The sequence below is a fragment of the Trichechus manatus genome, unplaced genomic scaffold (genome assembly GCF_000243295.1).
Source record: "Trichechus manatus latirostris isolate Lorelei unplaced genomic scaffold, TriManLat1.0 scaffold00097, whole genome shotgun sequence".
In the NCBI taxonomy this organism is placed as follows: domain Eukaryota; kingdom Metazoa; phylum Chordata; class Mammalia; order Sirenia; family Trichechidae; genus Trichechus; species Trichechus manatus.
Window position 1 is genome coordinate 4,261,436 of NW_004444033.1, and position 22,789 is coordinate 4,284,224.

Genomic DNA, 22,789 nt, shown 5'->3' on the forward strand with positions numbered 1-22,789 from the left:
GGTTTTATTTTGTAGTTAAAGTAAATTTTATCTTGAAACACAGAATACTCCTTGAGATAATGGGATATTCCCAGAGTAAGAATCACTGGGTTAGAAGCATGAATTGTGACTTGTAGAGGGGTAGGAAAGTGAAAAGAGAAAGTTAAAAGTAAGAGCAGGAAAAAAAGACTAGAAAAGCACAAGAATATAAAACAGGAAATCAAGAACATCAGAAAAATAAAAATGTGATCATCTATATGAGAACAGTTAACCGAAGAAGAAAGAGCAGGAGGAAGCTTAAGAAAGCAGTCACTCGGAGGAACAAAGGATTTTAGAAGTCCTCAAAGAGGGAAAAGGCGAGTTTTACAATAGAGCAGAATAAAAAACAAGGGAAGGATTTTACGTGAATAGGTGATTATGTTCTTTTTCCTTGTAGCCATGAAGGTCATATTTCTACACTTATATGGTTGCTATTTGTTTTGTTTTTAACTCCAGATATGCAGTACTGTATGATATTACATGATAGTCAAGTTTCACATTTATGTGTGTGGCTTTATACAAGTGGAGATAATATTAATGTGCAAGTTAAACATTTAGCTCTTTAATATGAATCAAAATTTAAAATATGTATACCCTTTGACCTAGCAATTTCATCTTTAAGAATTTATTCTGAGGAATAATAAGTAAGTAGGCAATGTTCAATATGCAAGGAAGTTCACTGCACTGATGTTTATAATAGCAAAAAATGAGAAGCAGCCTTGCTATGTAGCAGAAGGTGACTAGTTACTTAAATTATGGCATGATCCAGACAATGAAGCATTTATTCTGCAGCTATATAAAAAGGATGTGGTAGATCTGTACGTTTTGATGTGTCAAAATGTCCAGATATATTATGATATGAAAAAAAGCAAACTACAGAACAATATATATAATATGAGCCTGTTTTTATTTTAAATCTGTAGGTGTGTATGCACCAAAAAATATTTTTTAAGGATAACAGATTTCTCTGTAGTATATTACATGCGTGGTAGGAGAACAAATTTTTAACTAACTACTTTATGAGTTCTGCATTGTTTTAGGGTTTACAAGAAGCACAGTTCTATAAGCAGAAAAAAACAATTTGAATAATGTCGTTTTTGGAAAAAAATATTTAACTCCCATTTTAATTTGTCTTTGAAATAAAGAAATACAAAGAAAATGTTAAGTATTTCACCTATTTACTTACTAAGTGTTTTTATGTTCACAATGTCAAATGCTAGTCACTGGGACGTTTTAATGTCTTTATTGTTATTTTTAAATATCTTTTTATTGTTATATGTCATATCAAAGATATTTATTGTTTTGTGACCTGAGGTATAAAATTAATACAGTTAATTCCCATCAGAATGGATTCACAAAAGGAAAATATTCCATTTCTATATCACATTTGGATGTTTCCTCCCATTTCCTATGACGTGGTACAATGAGGTATGTAGTGAAATCAGAGGCTTGTCAAAGTTATTCTGCTCTTGAGGAAAATATCTCTTAATTTGAGCATTGTTTTACTTTATACACTAAGTCCTGTTCTCTTGCTGTTCTTTGCCTTTTTTTCTGACACTAGATCTTCATGGAGGAACACGCAGTGACCCAGACTGAACACATGGCTACCATAGAAGCCCATGCAGTGGCCCAACAAGTACAGCAGGTCCATGTGGCCACCTATACTGAACACAGTATGCTGAGTGCTGATGAGGACTCGCCTTCTTCTCCCGAGGACACCTCTTATGATGATTCAGACATACTCAACTCCACAGCAGCTGATGAGGTAACAGCCCATCTGGCCGCTGCAGGTAATGTCACTTGGGTTGGAAGCTGTTTATTTTTTGCTTAACTTATGCTGTTGTGAGCTGTCAAGTCGATGCCGACTCATAGCGACCCTACAGGACAGAGGAGAACTGCCCCATAGGGTTTCCAGGGAGCGGCTGGTGGATTTGAAGTGCCGCCCTTTGGTTAGTAGCCTGAGCTCTTAACCACTTTGCCACCAGGGCTCCACTTAACTTATAGTACCATACATATCTGAAAGAACCTAGGATTCAGGCAATCTCACATTGATTTTCGTCACAATTTTTTTTCAAGCCTTGCGTGTATAACTTGAACCTCTATTGTACTGAGATTTCAGTTCAAGAATCATTTAGTATTAGTGTTATGACTTTAGTTTTGTTTTTTCATCCATTCCAATAATCTTTTCACTTTTAACTGAAGCATTTAATCTGTTTATGTTAAATATAATTACTGATATATTTAGGTTTAAATTTACCATCTTTATGATGTACATTTTGTCCCTCCTGTCTGTTCTGTGTTTACTTTTCCTTCATTTATTCTTTTGGAATGATTGAGAAGTTTGTATTTTTTCTTTTGTTGATATAAAGAAACTTCTTGTTGGAAGTTACATTCACTTTTGCTGTTAGTGATACCCCTAGAAATTATAGCATATGTCCTTTACTTATCAAAGTCTCATATGATTGTTACTTTCATCTTCTTCCTAGACAATACAGGGAGCTCTAGTGGTACAGTGGTTAGGCACTTGACTGCAAACCGAAAGGTCATTGGTTCGAACCCACCAGCCACTCCGCGGGAGAAAGATGTGACAGTCTACTTCCGTAATGATTTACAGCCTTGAAAACCCTAACGGGCAGTTGTCCTCTGTCCTGTAGGTTGCAGTGACTAAGAGTCAACTCAATGGCAATGGGTTTTTTGGTTTGGACAAGTGTCTTAGAATACTTGAATTTTATCCCTCACTCTGACCTATATGCTAATTATTGTCCTGTGTATTTATTTTATGTATATTTTGAACCCCATAAAACATTATTTTGTTTTATACATAGTTAGTGTTCTTTTTTTTTTTTTTTTTTTTTTGTATCTTCAGCCTGTCTTCTGAGGAGTTTTTCTTCTGCCTAAAGACATCATTTAGTATTAACTTCAGCATGGATCTGCTAGTAACAGATTCTCTCAGTTTTTGTTTGTCTGAGAATGTTTTTATTTAACCTTTGATCTTTTTTTCCCCCATACAAAAATTTATAGATACATTGTTATGTGACCCTAATTGCTCTCCCCATACTGTGTCAGCACACCCCTCCTTTCCACCCTTGATTCCCCATGACTGTTCAACCAGCTCCTAACCCTCTATGCCTTCCCATCTCACCTCCGGACAGAAGTTGCCTGTTTAGTCTCTTGTATCTGCTTGAGCTAAGAGGCACACTCCTCACGAGTATCACTTTATGTCCCACGGTCCAGTCTAATCCCTGTCTGAAGAGTTGGCCTCAGAAATTGTTTTAGTTCTGGGCTGATAGAGAATCCAGGAGCCATGCTTTCCAGGGTTCCTCCAGTATTAGTCAGACCATTAAGTCTGGTAACCTTCAATCTTGAAGGGTGCTTTCACGAGGTATAGAATTCTAGATTGGCAATTAATTTCTTTCCTCATATTATAGATACTGTTCCACTGTTTTTTGGTTTCCATTCTTGCTGTTGAGAAGTCAGCTGTTTCATTCTAATAGTTGCTCCTTTGAAGGTTATTTCCCAACATAAATCGCTCCCCCACAACTACTTTTAAGATTTTCTCTGTGTTTAATTTTTGTGATATATCTGGCTATGGGTTTCTTCTTTATTCTGTTTAGGATTATTTGGACAGCGTGAATCTATGAATTGATGTCTTTCATCAGTTCTGGAAAATCTTAGCCATTAACTTTCAGGTTTTGCTTCTGCTCCATCCTAGCTCTTTTCATTCTGTGACTCACATTGAATATGTTAATCTTCCTCACCGAATCCTTTATATCTCTTACCCTTTATTCTGTACTTACATTTTTTGTCTCTTTTTACTTCATTCTGTGTAGTTTCTTCTGTGTTCCAGTTTATTGGTTTTCTCTTCAGCCGTGTCTAAACTTTTTAAAATCTGTCCATTGAGTTACTAATTTTGGTAATAGGCTATAATTTGGGGGGCGGTTTCCCCCTTAAGTTTTAGAAATTCTAGTATCCCCCACCTCACATTTGCACTGTAACTGGTTCTAGTTGTGGTGGGAAAAGAAATTAAAAAAAACAACCTCGAATAAAGCAAGCATTATGATTTACAACCCATCTGGCAATTCTGTTCTCTGAAGTACTTGTGAGTCTGTTTCTATGTTGTTAGTGCTATTCTTGTTCATGTTGGCTTTTTCCACATGCACTGGTTATATTTGAATGAATCCTGGATGGTGTTTTGGGGTCTAAGATAATGTTATCTTCCTCTAGAGGGAATTTTTGTTTGTTTCTGCCAGATGCCTGAGGACACTAACAATACGGGATCATCTTAACCTAATATAAGGTCTTGGAATTTTCTGGGCCACTAAATGACTTAAAGCTGGGCTGTATTCCATGGAAAGTCTGATTTAGTTCACCTCGTTGCCAGTGTGCAGTCAGTTATGGTTCTCACCTTTAAACACGATAGTTTACCAGGGTTTCCACAAACCTGCAATCTAACTTTTGTCCATCTGATCCCTCAAGACTGACAAAGTGCTGCTCAGCTGACCTTCTGGATGACAGATAGCCTGAAGCAAAAACAGCTCAAATGCCTGACTCGTTTCTGGATCTTGGCCTGATGATTGCTTACTATCTTGTTTGTTCTCTGATGTTTTAAAGATTATTTTTGCTGTTTGTTTTTTGTTTTTGTCCAGCTTTTGTAGTTGTCTTTAGCAGGAAGTTTGGTCTGCCTAGTCTGCCATTACCAGAAGTAGAAGTCAAGTCACTTAAACAAAGTTTCTCATCTCTATAATGAAAGTATTGGACTGGGTCTGTGTTTCTCAAACTTTTAAAAATTGTGACCCATAATAAGAAATGTATCTTGCATCACAACTTAGTATACACATACAGACTTAAAAAACTGAAATTGAGTGGCAAAGCACATCTAAAACAAGTTTTTCACAGAGCAGTATTTATCTTTCTTATGTATGATAGATGCACTATGATATTTTCAGTTCTATCTCATTAAAAAATTTCTGGTTATAATCCCTAAACTGATTTCGTGACCCACAGTTTGAACGATATTGGTGAGATGATGTGTGAGAAATCTTTTGATTTTAAAAATCTGTGATTTCTTTGAGTAAGACTTATGGTCATAGTTTACCTAGGTTGACTTTTGGCTTAATCTCTGCAAGAACAGAAATGCTCCTTATAGTAATTGACCTTCATTTTGAATTTTGGAGTGGGCTTTTGTTCAGAAAAGCAGAATCTTAATCTCAGTCTAAGAAATCTTCTAACTTCCATGGCTGACCCAGTCTAAAGAACTGTTTCTTAGCAATCAGTTCATTTCCTTCTCCAAATTCAGAGTGAATGCAAATCCTTTCAGTCACAGAAGAAACAGTTTGTTTTTTTCTTCCTGAGCTGAGACTTTAAAGTTCTAAAAAAGGTTGCTAATAGATGGAAGGACCTTGAAGGAAGCAGGATTAAGTATTAGAATGATTTTAGATAATGGCATAGACTCTGTAATAAATTATGAGGGCACTTTTAGTATTTATTTGAGACGAGTTGACCTAAATAATAAATTGCTCTGGAGCAGAGGTTACCCCAGGAGCTATACTGTGTTTATATCACATATACCCAGTTAACCAGACACACTAGATTTTCCTGGAGAAGTCCAGTTTTTAAACACTCTGCCATTTTTCATCACTCCCTCCACCACCAGTATAATTATACTTCTTAGACGACATGTCCTGATTTCTGGTTTAGAACGTCTGTGCTTCATTCTTATCTCTAATAAGAGATGAATATAGTTCCCCAACACTTGGTTACTCAGTAAACGTTTGTTTTAAAAATGAAGACACTTCTAAATGGGTACAGTAGATCAACTGTGATGTCCTTTTCCATAGTTCTATCATAGTTCTATGAATAAAAATAAAAAGAATTTTAAAAGCCCTCTCCTACTGCAGAATATTTTGCATTATTGTCTTTGCTAGTTACAGAGTATGTTTCACACCATGGTGAGAAGACTTTGTGTAAATCATGCCCAGGTGTCTAGGATTGTGTAAGGAATTTTTTTTTGCCTGTTCAACTTCTTGAGTAAGGAGTATCGATCTTACAAGATATTTTGGAAAAGCTGACAGGAAATCTAATTATCAAAAATGGCCAAAATACTATATTTTTTAGTATATGCTGTACTTAGGGGAGGAAGACAGAGTCAATGAAGGATGACCTTATCACTGTCAGTTATCCGTTACATATTTCTGGAATAATGAATTTAAAAATAAAGACAGTTTGAAATGTTTGTAAAATATATTTTGTGAAATTCTCATGCTTCCCAGTAGAGGGCATCCTAACATAATGAATCCAAGCCAACCTTCCTAGGAAAGAAGCTGCTTTGGGACGTGGCTTTGCTGTATTCCTGTACTTCAGTATCACAGTGTTAGATCAGGAAGGGGCTTTAGTCCAACCCCTTCATGTGATAGATGTGGAAACTGAGGCCCTGCTGGTAGAAATTATTTACAATTTAATCATTCAACAATTATTTACCAAGGGATTACTGTACAACAGGGATTGTTCTGAGATCCTGTGAACAAGACAGGCAAGAGCTTGCGCATGACAGAGCTTGTAGTCCAGTTGGCGGGGTGAGGAGGGGTACAAATATTAAGGTTAAATAATTTCAGAAAGCGAGTGCACGAAATAAAATAACGAGGGGATATTTTTGGCTTAAGGTTTAAAGATGATCTCGGCAATAGTTTTGGGGGGTTCATCCAACTCTGTGGCTCCGTAAGGTCTGTATTCCATGAGAATTTGAAATTCTGTTCTACATTTCCACCCTTTTGATCAGGATTCTTAGATAGAATTTTGCTCAAAATATTCAGTAATGGTGGCTCTGCACTGGAGGCTTATTTTGATTGAGCCACTTAGAACATCTATACCAGCACAAATGTGAGCAATTCAACTTAATTTTCACTTAATCCTTTTACAGGATTTTCAAATAAGGTTGAAGGTGGAATATCTGTTTTAAAAAATAAAAAAGGAATGTCCTTGATCTGGGGAGATCCCAGGAACCAGAGACTCCAGTAGTTCCTTAGGGCCTACCCTTCATTTCAGCCATTAGTTTCAGGGGTAAGCCAGACGAGCCTTTATTACCATTTTCTCCTTGGAGTGGGAAAGTTTTCATCTCTTTCCTGCCAAGATGCTTTCATCAGTTTGACCTTGTGGTGATCATCTCCATTTTTGGCACAATTCCCAGGTACTCAAGAAAAATTTTCCCGATTAAATGGTGTTCTTTCAGATATTTCTCTTAACGTTGTTGTTACTGTTGGACTGTCTGTTATGAGTGTTTGCCTCTGACTTGCTTAACTTGGCAGGGTCTTGGAGTAAGGAAAAGAGCACAGGGATGGAAACGAAATTTGAATCTGTAATTTTTTTCAGTTTTGGCAGACTCTTTCTCCAATGCTGCAACTTCTCCTAGCACCTCTGAGAATACTGCCTTAATAGTACGGACATGCTGGCAAAACAAAAACATATAAAAAGCAACAAAAAACAACATTATACAAAATTCAAGCTGATGTGTGGTGGGGAGGTGTAAGTCATTCACTTTTTATAAAGACCCATTGTAAGTTTTATTGGTCAATTAAAATATGATTCATGTTGAACAGTGGTGAAATATGCTTGTAAGATCAAGAACAGCCTATATTTATTGACGGCATATTGCACCTTTAAGTTGTTTTCTGTCTTTTACAGTTAACAGGCTTCCGCCAACTCTCAGCACATCTATTATTATTTCAGGTCCTGTGGGAATGGCTGCTGCTGCTGCTGTGGCAACAGGAAAGAAAAGGAAACGGCCTCACGTGTTTGAGTCTAATCCATCTATCCGGAAGAGACAGCAAACACGCTTGCTTCGGTGAGGGCTCCCTTACCCGTGTCATTGCTATTCCTCATATACATCATGTGCTGATGACAGAACATATGCTGTGAGGTTCATCAGGGACACCAAGTTGAATTCCTTGATGACAGAATTAAACTTCAGAGTAGTCTTACAGAATTAAATGGATAAAAACCTAGAAACAGGATTTAACCGATGTATAATATCACATTAATTCATCCAGAGAAAATTTGTATGCCTGCTGTGTGCCAGGCATTGAGAATATAATGGTGAACAAATAAAGTCCCTTAAAGATCTTATGTTCTAGTGGAGGGAATAATAAGATAAACAGGTAATATGTCAGATGGTGATAAGTACTATCGAAAAAAAAATACAGTGGAGTAAGGAAAAGAGGGGAAACCCTGGTGGCGTAGTGGTTGAGAGCTACAGCTGCTAACCAAAAGGTCGGCAGTTCGAATCCCACCATGCACTCCTTGGAAATCCTATGGGGCAGTTCTACTCTGTCCTTGACAGTCTCTATGAGTCAGAATTGACTTGACGGCAACAAGTTTTTTGGTTTTAATGAAAATAGGAGGATCAGGGGGTGGAGGAGATACAGTGATTTCTGTTTTCTGTGGGGGTGATCTGGGAAATCCTCTTTTTTTGGTAAATGGTCCATGTTCATTTTCATTTCTTCTAAAGAGTTTGTAGGTTTACAACAGAAAGATTTCACAGGTGTGGTGCATTGAAGACTTATAATTTTGACAGGTTGTATAACATGCATTCATATATTATAAACTGAGTCTGTAAAGTGTTCTAGAAGTTTTTCTTTGTAGCATTTTACATACTATATCTAAATTTTCTGAATTTATCTTGTGATATTATATCCAAATGGAGGGCCAGCCCATATAAATGATATGTAACAAAGTCTATATTAAAGATATAAAAAGCAGATCATAAACTGAAGTGATTTCACCTAGAGAGGAAAAACCTAAAAGTATTTACTAGTAACATGCAGCATACAAAGAAGTTATATATCACTAGATGAGCAGTGTTTCCCATTTCCTCTAATGATGATATGGGCAGGAGGAACTAGAGTGTGCTATTTGTAGAAATACCATTGCTATTTGTAGAAATATTATTGCTATAAGGGCACAAACACAAAAGTACATACTTTTGGAGAAGGAAAGAAAACATTCATTTAGATACATTGGCTTTTCTTCACTTGAATTGGCAAGACCCACCAGTCCTTTGAAAGGGTAGACTGTCTTCCCAGAAGACTTACGTAACATAACATAGAACTTTAAAATAATCTCCCATGATTTCAGAGGAAATGCACAGCATTTCTGCTTCATCCAGTGTTGATATATTTAAAAAGCCTTTTTCACCCCGTCTTCATTTGTAAAACACTGCAGGACTGAGAATTAGATATTGTTTACAACACAAAGAAGACCTGGAAGCTAAAATATTTTTAAACTAGCATTTTGGATAAAATTATGTCAATGAGACATAAACAATGACTATATCAATCAAAGAAATTAGAAACAAGTCATTCGAGCCCCTTTCATTAAACATGGGAATGATGTAATAAAGCCTATAGGAGGAGGTCTCAGCAGTAATCTTTGTTATTATAAGTCGCAGTAAGAGAAAACCCCTTTGGTGTTGTTAAGATCAAGAAGGATGATACTCAGCATTCTGTCATGGCTATGTCCCAAGGCAAACCCTCAGTAGACCCATATATCAAAGGGCTAGTCATTGTTTTTGTTTTTTAATTGTGGTAAATTACACATAGCATAAAATTGTCATTGGCCTATAAGAGAAGGGCATATATATATTTCTGCTGAAAGGATATCAAACCTTACACTTCTTTTTTCACATTTAGGGTAAAAGAAAGCATCTAATCAAAATAAATTTTCTCAAGTCAAAGTATATTTTATCTGTGTCTACGTCACTATAATTTTTATATTCTTCAACAGTTTTTTATTCTCTTTGCATTCTCTTATTCAGGAAACTCCGAGCCACGTTAGATGAATATACTACTCGAGTGGGACAGCAAGCTATTGTCCTCTGTATCTCACCCTCCAAACCGAACCCTGTCTTTAAAGTGTTTGGTGCAGCACCTTTGGAGAATGTGGTTAGTAGAAATGAGCTATGTTCTCAGATACCCTTTGTGTTCTGTAGGTTATGGTTCACATGCTTCTCATCCTCTGTCTGGCATAATAGTTATCACTCTACCCGCTCCTCATCCAAGTAAAACGTCATGATGTCTGCAAAATATGCTTTAAATGGTTCAGCCAAAAAAAGAGGTGTGTGTGTATAGATGTCAGATAAAGTAATTACATCAGCATACACAACTAACATACATGTTTGTTAACAAGCATATAAAAAATTTCAAAGAAATATGAGTTGAAACAAAAAGCCGTATTGGCAGATGTGGAAAAGCTGTATAACCTGCAATGATGGTGTGACAAACAGGCAGTTTAAATTGTATTGTAATTTTCTGGAGGGCAGGTTGGCAACTGGAATAAAAAGTGCCTAAGATATACACTTTTAAACCCAGCTTCCTTTTGAAATTTTATCCCAAGGAAGTAATTTATTAAATGAGCAAAGATATGTGTGCAAGGATATTAGTCAGTGCTGTTTATAGTTTTGTTTTGTTTTTTTTTTGAGAATAAACTGAATGTTCAAAGATAAGGGATTGATTAAATAAATCCATGGCTCACCCATAGACGGGACCACCATACTGCCATTAAACGTGATGATATAGATCATCATTAGTGTTTTCAGATGGTGCTATATTAAGTGAAAAAAGCAGGTTACAGAACCATACATAGAACTTAATCCTGTTTTAGAAGTATTATTTGCATATTCTACATGTTCATAGAATTGTTGATTACAGAGTTTGTTGTACTAACGTTTGTATAGTCTAGCGCACTGGTGATAGAAAGGACACGGGAGATTACAGATTGAATTTTGAAAGACCAACGACTTCTTCATTGCAAATACCTTTTTTCAACAACATAAACGGCCGGTATATACGTGGACCTCGCCAGATGGAATACGCACGAGTCAAATTGACTACATCTATGCAAAGAGATGATGGAAAAGCTCAATATCATCAGTCAGATCAAGGCCAGGGGCTGACTGTGGAACAGATCATCAATTGCTCATAAGCAAGCTTAAGTTGAAGTTGAAGAAAATTAGAACAAGTCCATAAGAGCCAAAATATGACCTTAAGTGTATCTCACCTGAATTTAGAGACCGTCTCAAAAATAGATTTGATGCGTTGAACACTAATGACCGAAGACCAGACGAGTTGTGTAATGACATCAAGGACATCATACATGAGGAAAACAAGAGGTCATTAAAAAGACAGGAAAGAAAGAAAAGACCAAAATAGATATCAGAAGAGATTCTGAAATTTGTTCTTGAACATCGAGTAGCTAAAGTGAAAGGAAGAAACGAAGTCAAAAGAGCTGAACAGAAGATTTCAAAGGGTGGCTCAAGAAGACAAAGTATTATAGTGAAATGTGCAAAGACCTGGAGATAGGAAACCAAAAGTGAAGAACACGCTTGACATTTCTCAGGCAGAAAGAACTGAAGAAAAGATTCAAGCCTCGAGTTGCAGTATTGAAGGATTCTACGGGGAAAATTTTAAACGATACGGGAAGTATCAAGAGAAGATGAAAGGAATACACAGAGTCACTATACCAAAAAGAATTGGTCAACATTCAGCCATTTCAGGAGGTAGCATATGATCAAGAACTAATGGTACTGAAGGAAGAAGTCCAAGCTGCACTGAGGGCATTGGTGTTAAACAAGGCTCCAGGAATTGACGGAATACCAATTGAGATGTTTCAACAAACAGATGCAATGCTGGAAGTGCTTACTTGTCTGTGCCAAGAAACTTGGAAGACAACTGCCTGACTTCAACGAACTGGAAGAGATCCGTATTTATACCCATTCCAAAGAAAGAGGATCCGACAGAATATGGAAGTTATTGAACAATACCATTAATATCACACAGAAGTAAAATTTTGCTGAAGATCATTCAAAAGCAGTTGCAGCAATACATCAACAGGGAACTGCCAGAAATTCAAGCAGGATTCAGAAGAGGACATGTAACAAGGAATATCATTGCTGAAAGTCAGACGGATCCTGGCTGAAAGCAGAGAATACCAAAAAAAATGTTCACCTGTGTTTTATTGACTATGCAAAGGCATTTGACTGTGTACATAACAAATTATGGATAACATTTGCCAAGAAAAGGAATTCCAGAACACTTAATTGTGCTCGTGATGAACCTGTACATAGAGCAAGAGGCACTTGTTCAGATAGAACAAGGGGATACTGTCTGGTTCGAAGTCAGGAAAGGTGTGTGTCAGGGTTGTATCCTTTCATCATACCTATTTAATTTGTATGCTGAGCAAATAATTGGAGAAGCTGGACTATATGAAGAAGAAGAGGGCATCAGAATTGGAGAAAGACTCATTAACAGCCTGTAATAAGCAGATGACACAACCTTGCTTGGTGAAAGGGAAGAGGACTTGAAGCATTTACTGATGAGTATCAAAGACCACAGCCTCCAGCATGGATTACACCTCAACATAAAACAGAAATCCTCACAACTGGACCAGTAAGCAATATCATGATAAACGGAGAAACTACTGATGTTGCAAAGGATTTTATTTTACTTGGATTCACACTCAACAACCACGGAGGCAGCAGTCAAAAAATTAAATGACGCATTGCATTGGGCAAATCTACTTGAAAAGACCTCTTTAAAGTGTTAAAAAGCATCACTTTAAGGACTAAGGTGTTCCTGACCGAAGCTATGTTGTTTTCAATCGCCTCATACGCATGTGGAAGCTGGATGATGAATAAGGAAGACCTAAGAGGAATTGATGCCTTTGAATTATGGTGATGGTGATGGTGAAGGATATTGAATATTCTTTGAATTATGGTGATGGTGAAGAATATTGAATATACCATGGACTGCTGGAAGAATAAATGGTACCAGTCCCTGGAGAAGGACATCATGCTTGGTAAAGTAGAGGGTCAGTGAAAAAGAGGAAGAACCTCAAGGAGATGGATTGACACAGTGTTGCAACAATGAGCTCAAGCATAACAACGATTGTGGGAATGGCACAGGACTGGGCAGTGTTCATTCTGTCGTACCTAGAGTGGCTATGAGTTGGAACCGACTCGATGACACCTAACAACAACCAACAACAACAGCACATTTATAAATTTTGAACATATATTCTCAATAAATTCAGACAATAACTCTTGAGAAGTAGGTATACTGTTGTTATTATTTTCATTTGTTTTGGTCCTTTTGAGTATCAATCCTAGTGAAGGCTTGGCTCCCATAGTAAACATAGAGTTATCAACATTTAGGCAAGCTAATTCAGAGAGGTTTAGTGATTTGCCCAAGATCCCCCAACTTGTGAATAGCAGAGCCAAGGTTTAGCCACAGTAGGGATTGCCCTCAGCGTGATAAGAGTATTACATTTCCCATAGCCTTGTCCAGAGTATTGACTGTGGGCTTTCAAATTTCATCTCATTTTCTTAGCACTGGTCCACTCTTCTAAAGTTGTGGTCTCCAGCCTCATTTTGCTCCACTCCCTCACTTTTCTCTCCATTCCAGCCGCAAGAGACTCTCTTCAACACTTTGCACAAACTCTGCTTCTGCCCTTACAGAGATTCGATTTGCTCTCCCTCACCTACTTCTTCACCTTATTAACCCTTAGTCATGTTTAAGATCTCAGTTCAGTTGACATTACCTCTGTAAAGCCTTCTTTGACCTCCCTGACTAGGTCAGAGCCCCCCATTCTATTCTAAACTCTCACGATTTTGACCATTTCTCACAAATGTAGTTTCACATTATCTGTGTGATATTTGATTGATGTCTGTCCCCAGCTAGAGTGTAAGCTCCAAGAGGGCAGGGACTGGATCTGGTTTTTCTCATTATCTCCCAGTGCCAAGCACAGTGCAACTGGTAGTTACTTGGTAATATTTGTTGAATGAATAAAGCATCTTACATGTTTGGCAGCATTCAGAAATTTTTTAAGTGCAGATTTGGATTCTAAATCCAAATCCTACATTGGATCTAAGTTGAGAGCTTGAAAAGTAAAAATCTGTGAAGTTGTGTTGTATCATCCTTTATAGCACACATCCCAGTTTTACACATTTTTGTGTTCTTCTGCACTAGATTGGAATATGCACAATAATGGACACTGAGACTGGTACATTTGCTCACCATTTTGTTCTAGCCCTTCCTTAGGTCAGTGCCTAGCATACAGTAGATGAATAATAAATGTTTGTAGGCTGGATGGCTGGATGGAGGAGCTACCAGGTTCATAGGTTACATATGTTGTCTATATTTGTAACATCAGGTAATGAGAAAGAAGTCAAAACTAGGTTACCTTTGAGAAAGAGCCTTTCCCTATGATGGAGAATGAGAATCTCTTACCCAGAAACTCAAAGTTTCTCTAAGTTGCATGGGATCCACTACCTTCAGATCTAATGTCCTCTGAAGTTTAAAACCTTTGCCTCTTTAAGCGTCTGGTCTTTAAAACAAAGCAAGTTAAAGACCTACTGAGTGTTTTGGTCCTTTTGAGTATCAATCCTAGTGAAGGCTTGGCTCCCATAGTAAACATAGAGTTATCAACATTTAGGCAAGCTAATTCAGTCCTGACCCACAGAGTTGGTGTTCACTTAGTGGGCATATGGAGTTAAAAACTCTACTTTTGTGAAAACAATTTTTACGCTTTAATTTTTGGAATGGCTCCCCACATTGATTTTTCCTGTCTGTAGCTCGATGTCCTCATGCATAAACTAAGAATGATAATACCTGCCTCACTGGGGAGCAGTAGAAATTAAAGTTGGTGATCATCTCCTATTTATGATGTTTAGGCAGAGCTGGCATGAGGAGTGTTGGCGAGTGGTAGATTTTAAAGTTGCCGTGCCTTGAGGGCATTCTCTTGGTGGCTTGCTGCCATATCATACACTTCTGTGAGCTTTGTAGAAAGAAGTAGGCTGGGAATATTTTGTTGAGGGACACAGAGACAATTTCCATCTTTTTTTCAGAAGAACCATGGGAGTTTCTGAAGGTGGAGCTCTTTCCTCAGAGTCAATAATCCATAGCATTTCGATGGGGATACACTGGATATGACTAACCAGTTCTACAGGTACAGAAATTATTCACAGCCACAGAGGCAGAGGTAGCTCCAGGGTTATCACCTAGCTTCTTTGAAAGTCTTTGTTGAATTCTGCCTTTGTGTAATTCCACCTTCCCAGTAGATTGAATGGACTCTGTAGTTGGTATTGATTTCTTGTTCTAAGTCATTCATTTATTTATATAGGCTTTTAAAAAATGGCTTCAAGTTAAGAAATGTGGAACCATATTTAAAAAGTAATAAAGTAAGCCTTATTGCTTGTTTATTTGTTTATTTAAAAAATAACTAACATTGTCAGATATAAAGTATGAGATAAGGATCTAGCTAAGCTCTCTGAGGTTTCAATGTTCACAACTAGGGGCCTGGGGAAAAAACAAAACAACTAGAAATCTGAACTGAGGCTAGAAAGGAAAAGGAGGCTGACACTGGGGCTGGAGAGCGAATAGGATGAAGCCAATACAACTTCATGGGCCACAGCCTGTGGCCTGGCTTGGGGCCAAGTGTGCTTCAGAGTCACAGCTCCAAGAGTGGCTCTGTGCTGGGCATCTCTTTGTTAGATACTTCAGATGACAATATATTTTCAGTCTTAGAGGAACTCATAGGTAAAATTATATTTTTTGTCTTCTATGGGAACTTCTTGAAGACTCTTTTATGTAGAAAAGCTTCAGGAATACAAAGGAATTATGGTATCTTGTCTGGCAGTGTTTTTGCAACCTGACTTAGAAACAGGGTTTGAACGCTTGCTGAGAATTTGCATTTCTTACAAGTTCCCAGGTGATGCTAATGCTGCTGGTCAGGGACCATTTCTGAGAACCACTAGTAGAGCAGTGGTTCTCAAAATTTATTATGCATATGAATCACTTGTTAAAATGTAGATTCTGATTCAGTATATGTGGGGTGGAAATGCAAATTCTCAGCAGGGGTTCAAACTGGAATGAACCGGTTTGAAGCCCTGCTTAGAAAGGCCCGTCAACCTTACGGTTCTACCAGCCAATTCCTAAATCTTCAACAGGCACATTCCGTGCCCAGAACTTTAATGGCTCCTATAGACACCCTAAACCCTCCATCTCTGGTAATTATGAGAATATTTGTTAACTTATTATCTACGTATTTCTGAATATGTGAAATATTTTGTTACATATGTAAAAAATAAATAATAAACAACAGATCTGATTCCACCTACTGGTTGTGTACAGTGAAACCTGGAAATAACCATGTAAGTGACACAATGATTATTTTAGTCTGTAGGAGTTTAAAGAAGGAAGAGAATTATGGTGAGAACACTTGGGAAGTCTTCTCAGTTCGTCTTTGAAAGATGGATAATAAGAGGAAGCAGAATAAAGACCCAGACGCAGGAAAGAACTTACTTGATGCAAAGGTTAATGAGGAGACAGGCCAGCTAAAGAGAGAGGAAGGTAGTGAGCAGAGTTGTCCAGTAGGACTCCATGGGCTGTATAGTGGGAGCTCAAGAGGGAGCCATTCACATAGTCTATAGGGTTGGGCAGGCGCAACCTTCACAACTATATCTGGTAGCCCTGGTGACAGAGTAGAGAATTATTGGAAAAGTTGAAATGCCAGGCTGAGAAGCTTGAACTTCATCCTATGAGAAGCGGGGAGCTGTAGGAGTTTTCTTGAGGGGAAAAAAAGATAAATGATATTGGTGTGGCTGAACATATGAGCCTTAAGACTAGATAAAAATTAGTTTGATTCCCAGCGATACTCCTTACTAGCTATATGATTTGGGGAAAGTTACATTTATTAAGTAAGCCTTAGTTTTCTTATCTGCAAAATGGGTGTAATAGTATTTTTGTTACAGAATTATTGTGAGGATTAAGTGAGATAATGCCTGTAGTGCTTGGAGCACAGTGAGTGCTCAGTAGATGGTAGCTGTTGATAAGTCGTCAGTATTTTGGAAAATTTCAAATGGCAGTAATACACACAATGAATTGAAGGCAAGAGAGATTATAGGCAGACCAGCTGATTTTGTTTTTGAGCGATTTTTAACTTCATTTGTGAAACCAGTTAGTTGACAGTGACGTACTGGTGTGAAGTGATAAAGGCTTGAGCTGTGGGTTTTGGAGTAGAGGCAGAAGTTGGAAAACAAACCTGTATTTCATCATATCTGTGACACTGTCAGTTATAAGATGCACCATTATTTTATGTACCATGAAGGAAAAAAATATTGACAGACTGACGCAACACTTTCTTATCACTTAGAATTTTTATTTTATACTTACTGGAAGAGCTCTTTCAGGCTTACTGAGATTTTTATCATGTATCATTTTTCTGTATGCATAAGAAGGAAGATGTAGTGAAATAAATTAAGATATTGCTAAAACATCTTTACATTCAGAGTCCAACACTCAACACTTCTGAAATATATACTTCTTGTTTCAGAGTCATCATTGTTCTCTGCTGTTGTCACTGAGATTTTTTTTCCAAGCTGCGGCAAGTTTGATACTGTGCGTCTTGCTTTTACAAGAAAGCGTCTTTGGGAGTGTTATCAGACAAACAGCCAAGACTCACAATCCTTTCTCAAGTGGTGCTGAATAGTTTGTTGTCTAAAAAGGCAAGGGGTTGGAGTCATACCCCCAGGGATAACAGCCATGTTTGCATATATTCCAGCAGTGACAGCTAGGCCCCAACTGTGGGCTGGTCCACAGCAATTTTAAGATGTATCCCAATTTCAGAGAATTGAAAATGTGGGGAAAAAATCCATCTCAGAATTGATAGATCAGATGAAACTGAAATGCTAGTTTTATAATTTGGGAAAAGTTACTTAACTAAGTAAACTTAGAAATGCTGTGGTCACAGCTGAAGTTGTTTTGTTGCCCATTGCTATTAGGGATATTGTACCAGCTTTTTTTTTTTAAACTCAAGATACATTTAAGGAATTTTAGTACTGATAAGTTTAGCTAAGTACCTGGATATGAATTCCTAGAGTTTTGCTAACCTGTGAAAATGGCTGAAGTTGTTTGAAACTCGCTAATTGTGTGATAGTAATAACCTGATGCTTTTGAATGGCAGGTGTTTCCAGAACAGTGAAGTTTTTATAATATTGTCATTAAGTATTAACTGTGGACCTACACACTACTATAATGATTTAACCTGTTACATTAACTAAAGTTTGGAGACCAGAACCTAGGCTTCTAAGATTCGGTTTCTCTGTGGGTTGGAAGATTAAAAACACTGCATAGAATACAGAAACCTAGAAAGCAGAAGACATAATCCTGTAAAGTTGCCATGGCAATACCAGCTGCTTTATTACAATAAATATAAAGGCAGTAATTTTAAAACTTCCTGTTTGTGTTAGAAACCAGGATAAAACAGAATCTGTAGAGTGATGATTCTACAAGTTTGCACTGTTTTTCTTTTATCCTCTTACTTGTTGACCTGTGTAACTGAAGAAGTAGTACTACATAGCCAACAATAATTTTTACTTTTCCAGACATTGGGGTGGATTATAAGAATCTTAAGGAGCCCTGATGGCGCAGTGGTTAAGCGCTCAGCTGCTAACCAAAAGGGCAGCAGTTGGAACACACCAGGTGCTGCGTGGGAGAAAGATGTGGCAGTCTGCTTCCGTAAAGAGCACAACCTTGGAAACCCTATGGGGCAGTTCTACTCTATCTTGTAGGGTCGCTATGAATTGGAATCGACTCAACGGAATGGGGTATAGGAATCTTTCTCTTTTACTCCTCATAATGAGATACTTACAAGGATATGTGTCTTGATTGAGAGTCCAGTCCACTTAGCAGGAAACCCTGGACTCAAACATTGTCATAACTCCAGTGAAACCTCATTTTCTCTTTCCTTTTTTCCTAAGATAATGTCTTGAGCCCTGAAAGCAAGTTAATTTCCTATCCCATCTTGTCACATTTCCATAACCCTGTGGCTTCTTTGTTATCCCCAAAGGTGTCCTCATCCCCCTTGTGTATTCTTCTAAGTGGATGAGCCCATTATTGGTGGTTGTAGGATCCAGTGTCTCTCTACCCTGTCTGCCCATGATGGAAGAATGTGTGCGTGTACAGATGTGCTGCTCTTAAGTTCTCTGTCTTTGAGACACGCTTCACTGCTAGTGGAGGGGAATGGAGCCACAGAGCAACAATATCTAGTTCATGCCTTTGGTTGTCAGAGATACGAGGCATCATGAGCTTCACGCTCCCCTCTGTCACCAGGAAGTACCAGAGGGAGGAGGCTTTGCCTCCTGGGACTCTGTCTGCCCCAGGCCCTCATGATAGCAGCACCTTTGACCCCAGCTACAATATACATGTCATGTTTGTTCTCATTCCTCTCAGTCCAGCCTCTTGTGCACTTGAATCTCCCCTCTGTTTGATAGTCTGGCTTTGCGAGAAAGTAGCACAGTCTGGACTAGGCTTCTTAGAGTTTGAGAGACCTAAGTCCGTAGGATCTTGAAAATGATTTTGGTGATTAACTGCCACAGCCAGGTGCACCTCATATGGCCTGGGAAGTGCCAAAGAGTACTGAATGCATTGCTGCTAGATCTGGAGTAGGTGGCGGACCAGCACTCACCGGAAAAGCTTGATTCTAACTCAGAAGCAGTGTTTCTATAAAACTTTTTCCACTGGCTCCTTTCCTCTGTGGTTACCTGTAATTTCATCATCTTTTAATTTAATTCCATTTAGTGTGATGTCTTTGGGGCCAGCGGGCATTTTTATCTGCTGGTGGTAGAAGTGTTTGTCCTTTAGGCTCTGCAGTGGCTCAGGGCGGCCAGCCCCACTCACTCTCTGGTTGCCTGGCACCAACCCTCCCTGGTTGTCGGGCATCTTGTTTACTTCTGTCCTTAATTCCCTGCAGGTGCGTAAGTACAAGAGCATGATCCTGGAGGACCTGGAGTCAGCCCTGGCAGAACACGCCCCCGCACCACAAGAGGTTAACTCTGAGCTGCCGCCTCTCACCATCGACGGAATTCCAGTCTCTGTGGACAAAATGACCCAGGTAAGGGGCAGGAAATGAGGAGGAGATGCAGAGACAAACGGCACAGCTGTGGGCCAGCCTCCAATCCCTTTTTTGAGCTTTGTCCTCAGTGATATCATGAGTGGGGTGCAGGCTGGAGTCCTGCGAATGAAATACTCGTGGCCTTGGAAAAGAACATGTCGTGCTGGGATGAGGTCCCTCCTGCTGGCATGTCATCCTCTCACTTGGGCCCTTGGGTTGGATAAAGGAACTTTTAGCTTAGGGTAGGTTTAAACAGGACAGTGTTAGGAGTTTGATAAATCACTATCAAGTGGGGAAGTAAACTTCTAGTCTCTTGTGGGCTGAGCTGCTCTTTGTGCCATGTAAACTCTAAATACCACCACGTTATCGCCAAGTAAGGCTCCTCTCCCCGGGGAATAGGAACAGAAAACTCATTGAATCCCTTGCTCTTCCTTTGAGAAGAGAAAGTCAAAATGTACTTAGCCTGATAAATCAGCATAGCTCAGTAATTCTGCTGAGACTGTACCTTATATATATTTTTAACTTCAAAGGAGATAGGTTGACTAAGATCAAATAACACATTTTTCCCCACCTTATTTCTTTATTGATGTACTTCTGTCTTGCTAAATCCAGTTGTCAGTTTTCTTATTTAGTCTTCAGCAGCATTTAACAGTTATTGCGTCCCTTCCAGAACATACTCTCTTCTCTCGGTTTCTGTGACCCCTACACTCTCCTGGATATCCTCCTACCTCTCTGGATGCTCCCTCCCACCCTTTCCTGCCACTTCCTGTTCCTCTTCTCATCCCATCAATATTGGCATGTCCCAGGGCTCAGGCCTCAGCCCTCTACTCTAGTTTCTTTCCAAGTGATCTCATCCTGTCCTGTTCTGTGGGCTTTATAGCCCATCTATATGCTGATTACACCCCAATTTCTATCCCTATTAGACCTCTCTACGTGTCCAGAAAAGAACCTTTGATTGCCTACACTCTACTTGATTCTCTAGTTATGCCCCCACACATCTAATTCATCAGCAAGTCATGTCATTTCTCTGAAATGTACCCTGAATCTGATGTTCTCCATTCCCATCACCACCCTAGCCCAAGCCTTTAGCATCTCTCATGGAGACTATTTCAGTAGTCATTGGTCCCCTTACTTCCACTCTTGCGCTGCTGCAGTCCATTCTCCACGTTCTCCAGGCAGCTGTCAGTGCTTAAGTCAGGTTATAGCACTCCCGTGTTTAAGCTCTTTAATGGTTTTCCATTGTTCCTAGGATAAAATCCAGACTCTGCTACGGTCTCTGAGGCCCTGTAGAATCTGGCCTTTTCTAGCCTCGTCTCTCTATTCTCTCATTCACCACTTCAGCCACACTGGCCCTCTTTCTTTTTGTCAAACACCACAAGCTCATTCATTCACTTTTGCTAGTCCCTCTCCTAGAACATTGTTCTCCCAGATCATTGCGTGATTGGCTTCTTCTTATTCCAGTCTAGCTCACATATCGCCTCCTGAGACGAGTCTTTCTGGATTATCCCATCTAATGAAGCTTCTCCCCACCAAGTCATTGCCTGTTACATCCCCTGGTTTATCTGCTTTATATAGCATTGTCACTACCTGAAATTATTTATTAGCATTTATAATTGTTGGCAGTTTGTCTGTCCAACTAGAATACAAGAGCAGGGACTTAGTTTGTGTTCTTCACTGCTGTCTAGTGAAGCTGCCCAGCACCTAAAGTAACACCTGTTCTCTAATAATACTTAGTAAATATCAGTTAAACAAATGACCCAAATCAGAGCAAACATGAATCAGGTGGTCACTGGTTTGCAAGTCTCCTGAGTAGAGGCTCACTCGGTGCAGACGCTGATGATGCTGCTCAGAAGGTAGCACTTTCTCCCTTATGAAGTCTGAACCAGCAGCCTTGGTCTGAAGTCATACTACATTTCACCAGTATAAAGCTAAATTGCAGTCTTTTGATTCATAGACCTTTCTGTGGACACTTGGAGGATCTCTAAATAGTAGTTCAAAGGGAAAGCATCATCTTAACTTTTTAAATGCCATTTCATAGCTGCTATTATTCTGTCCTGAGGGCCATGCTGTTGGTCAGATTAAAGAAGTATAAGGTGAATCTGATTATCTGATTGCTGTGAAGGGTCTACTCTGCATCTTTAGATATAAAACGCATTCAGAGCCTGGCCAGGCTTCTGGTTCAGGGTACTGTGTTGGGCAGACTCCTCTCCTGGGATGGCCATTTTTCTTCCTCTGTCACATTGGGGTGTTAGGTTGAAACAGGCCGAGGTTGTTCTTACGTTAAATCATCATGGATACTGATTGTTGTGAAATTGGCTGATGGCCACAGAAGTCAGAGCAAACACTTTGGTTATCATTTGGGGGGTAAAACATTTGATACAACGCAATCAGTAGAGCGGGGTGAAGCGGTTGATCCAAGGGAGTGGTGCCCAGTCATCGATCAGATTCAGTTAACTTTGTTGGAGGTGTTTATTTGCTTTATCGTCATATAGTCCTTCATTTCCCTTCTGCCCATAGATGATGACTGAAAAATAAAACATACCAAATAAAAACAAATAGTAAGGTGGACTGAGCAGAATGATGAAAACCCAGCTTCCAATTAAATGGTGATTTCTGATTATCTGGATCCTGGGATTTTTTTTTTTTTCCGTCTCAGTAGTGTTTGTGTGTGTGTTTTCCTCAGATAGCTTCTCCCTGTTGTTGTTGTGTGCCATCCAGTCAATTCCAACTCATAGTGAACCTATAGGACAGAGCAGAACTGCCTCACAAGGTTTCCTAGGATGTAATCTTTACAGGAGAAGATCACCAGGTCTTTTCTCACATGGAGTTGCTGGTG

The 22,789-nt window shown here is 38.9% G+C and overlaps 1 protein-coding gene across 3 annotated transcripts in view; it reads left to right on the top strand.

Annotated features, from left to right (window-relative positions):
- NRF1 (nuclear respiratory factor 1) overlaps positions 1 to 22,789 on the top strand; it is a 160,167-nt gene that overhangs the window by 61,724 nt on the left and 75,654 nt on the right. For all 3 annotated transcript variants that reach the window (XM_004382662.2, XM_023737100.1, XM_023737101.1), the window contains 4 exons: positions 1,580 to 1,808; positions 7,741 to 7,855; positions 9,824 to 9,950; positions 19,813 to 19,953. In XM_004382662.2, coding sequence (XP_004382719.1) covers positions 1,586 to 1,808; positions 7,741 to 7,855; positions 9,824 to 9,950; positions 19,813 to 19,953 — 606 coding nt within the window. In that variant the 5' untranslated portion in view covers positions 1,580 to 1,585. The remainder of the gene's footprint in view (positions 1 to 1,579; positions 1,809 to 7,740; positions 7,856 to 9,823; positions 9,951 to 19,812; positions 19,954 to 22,789) is intronic.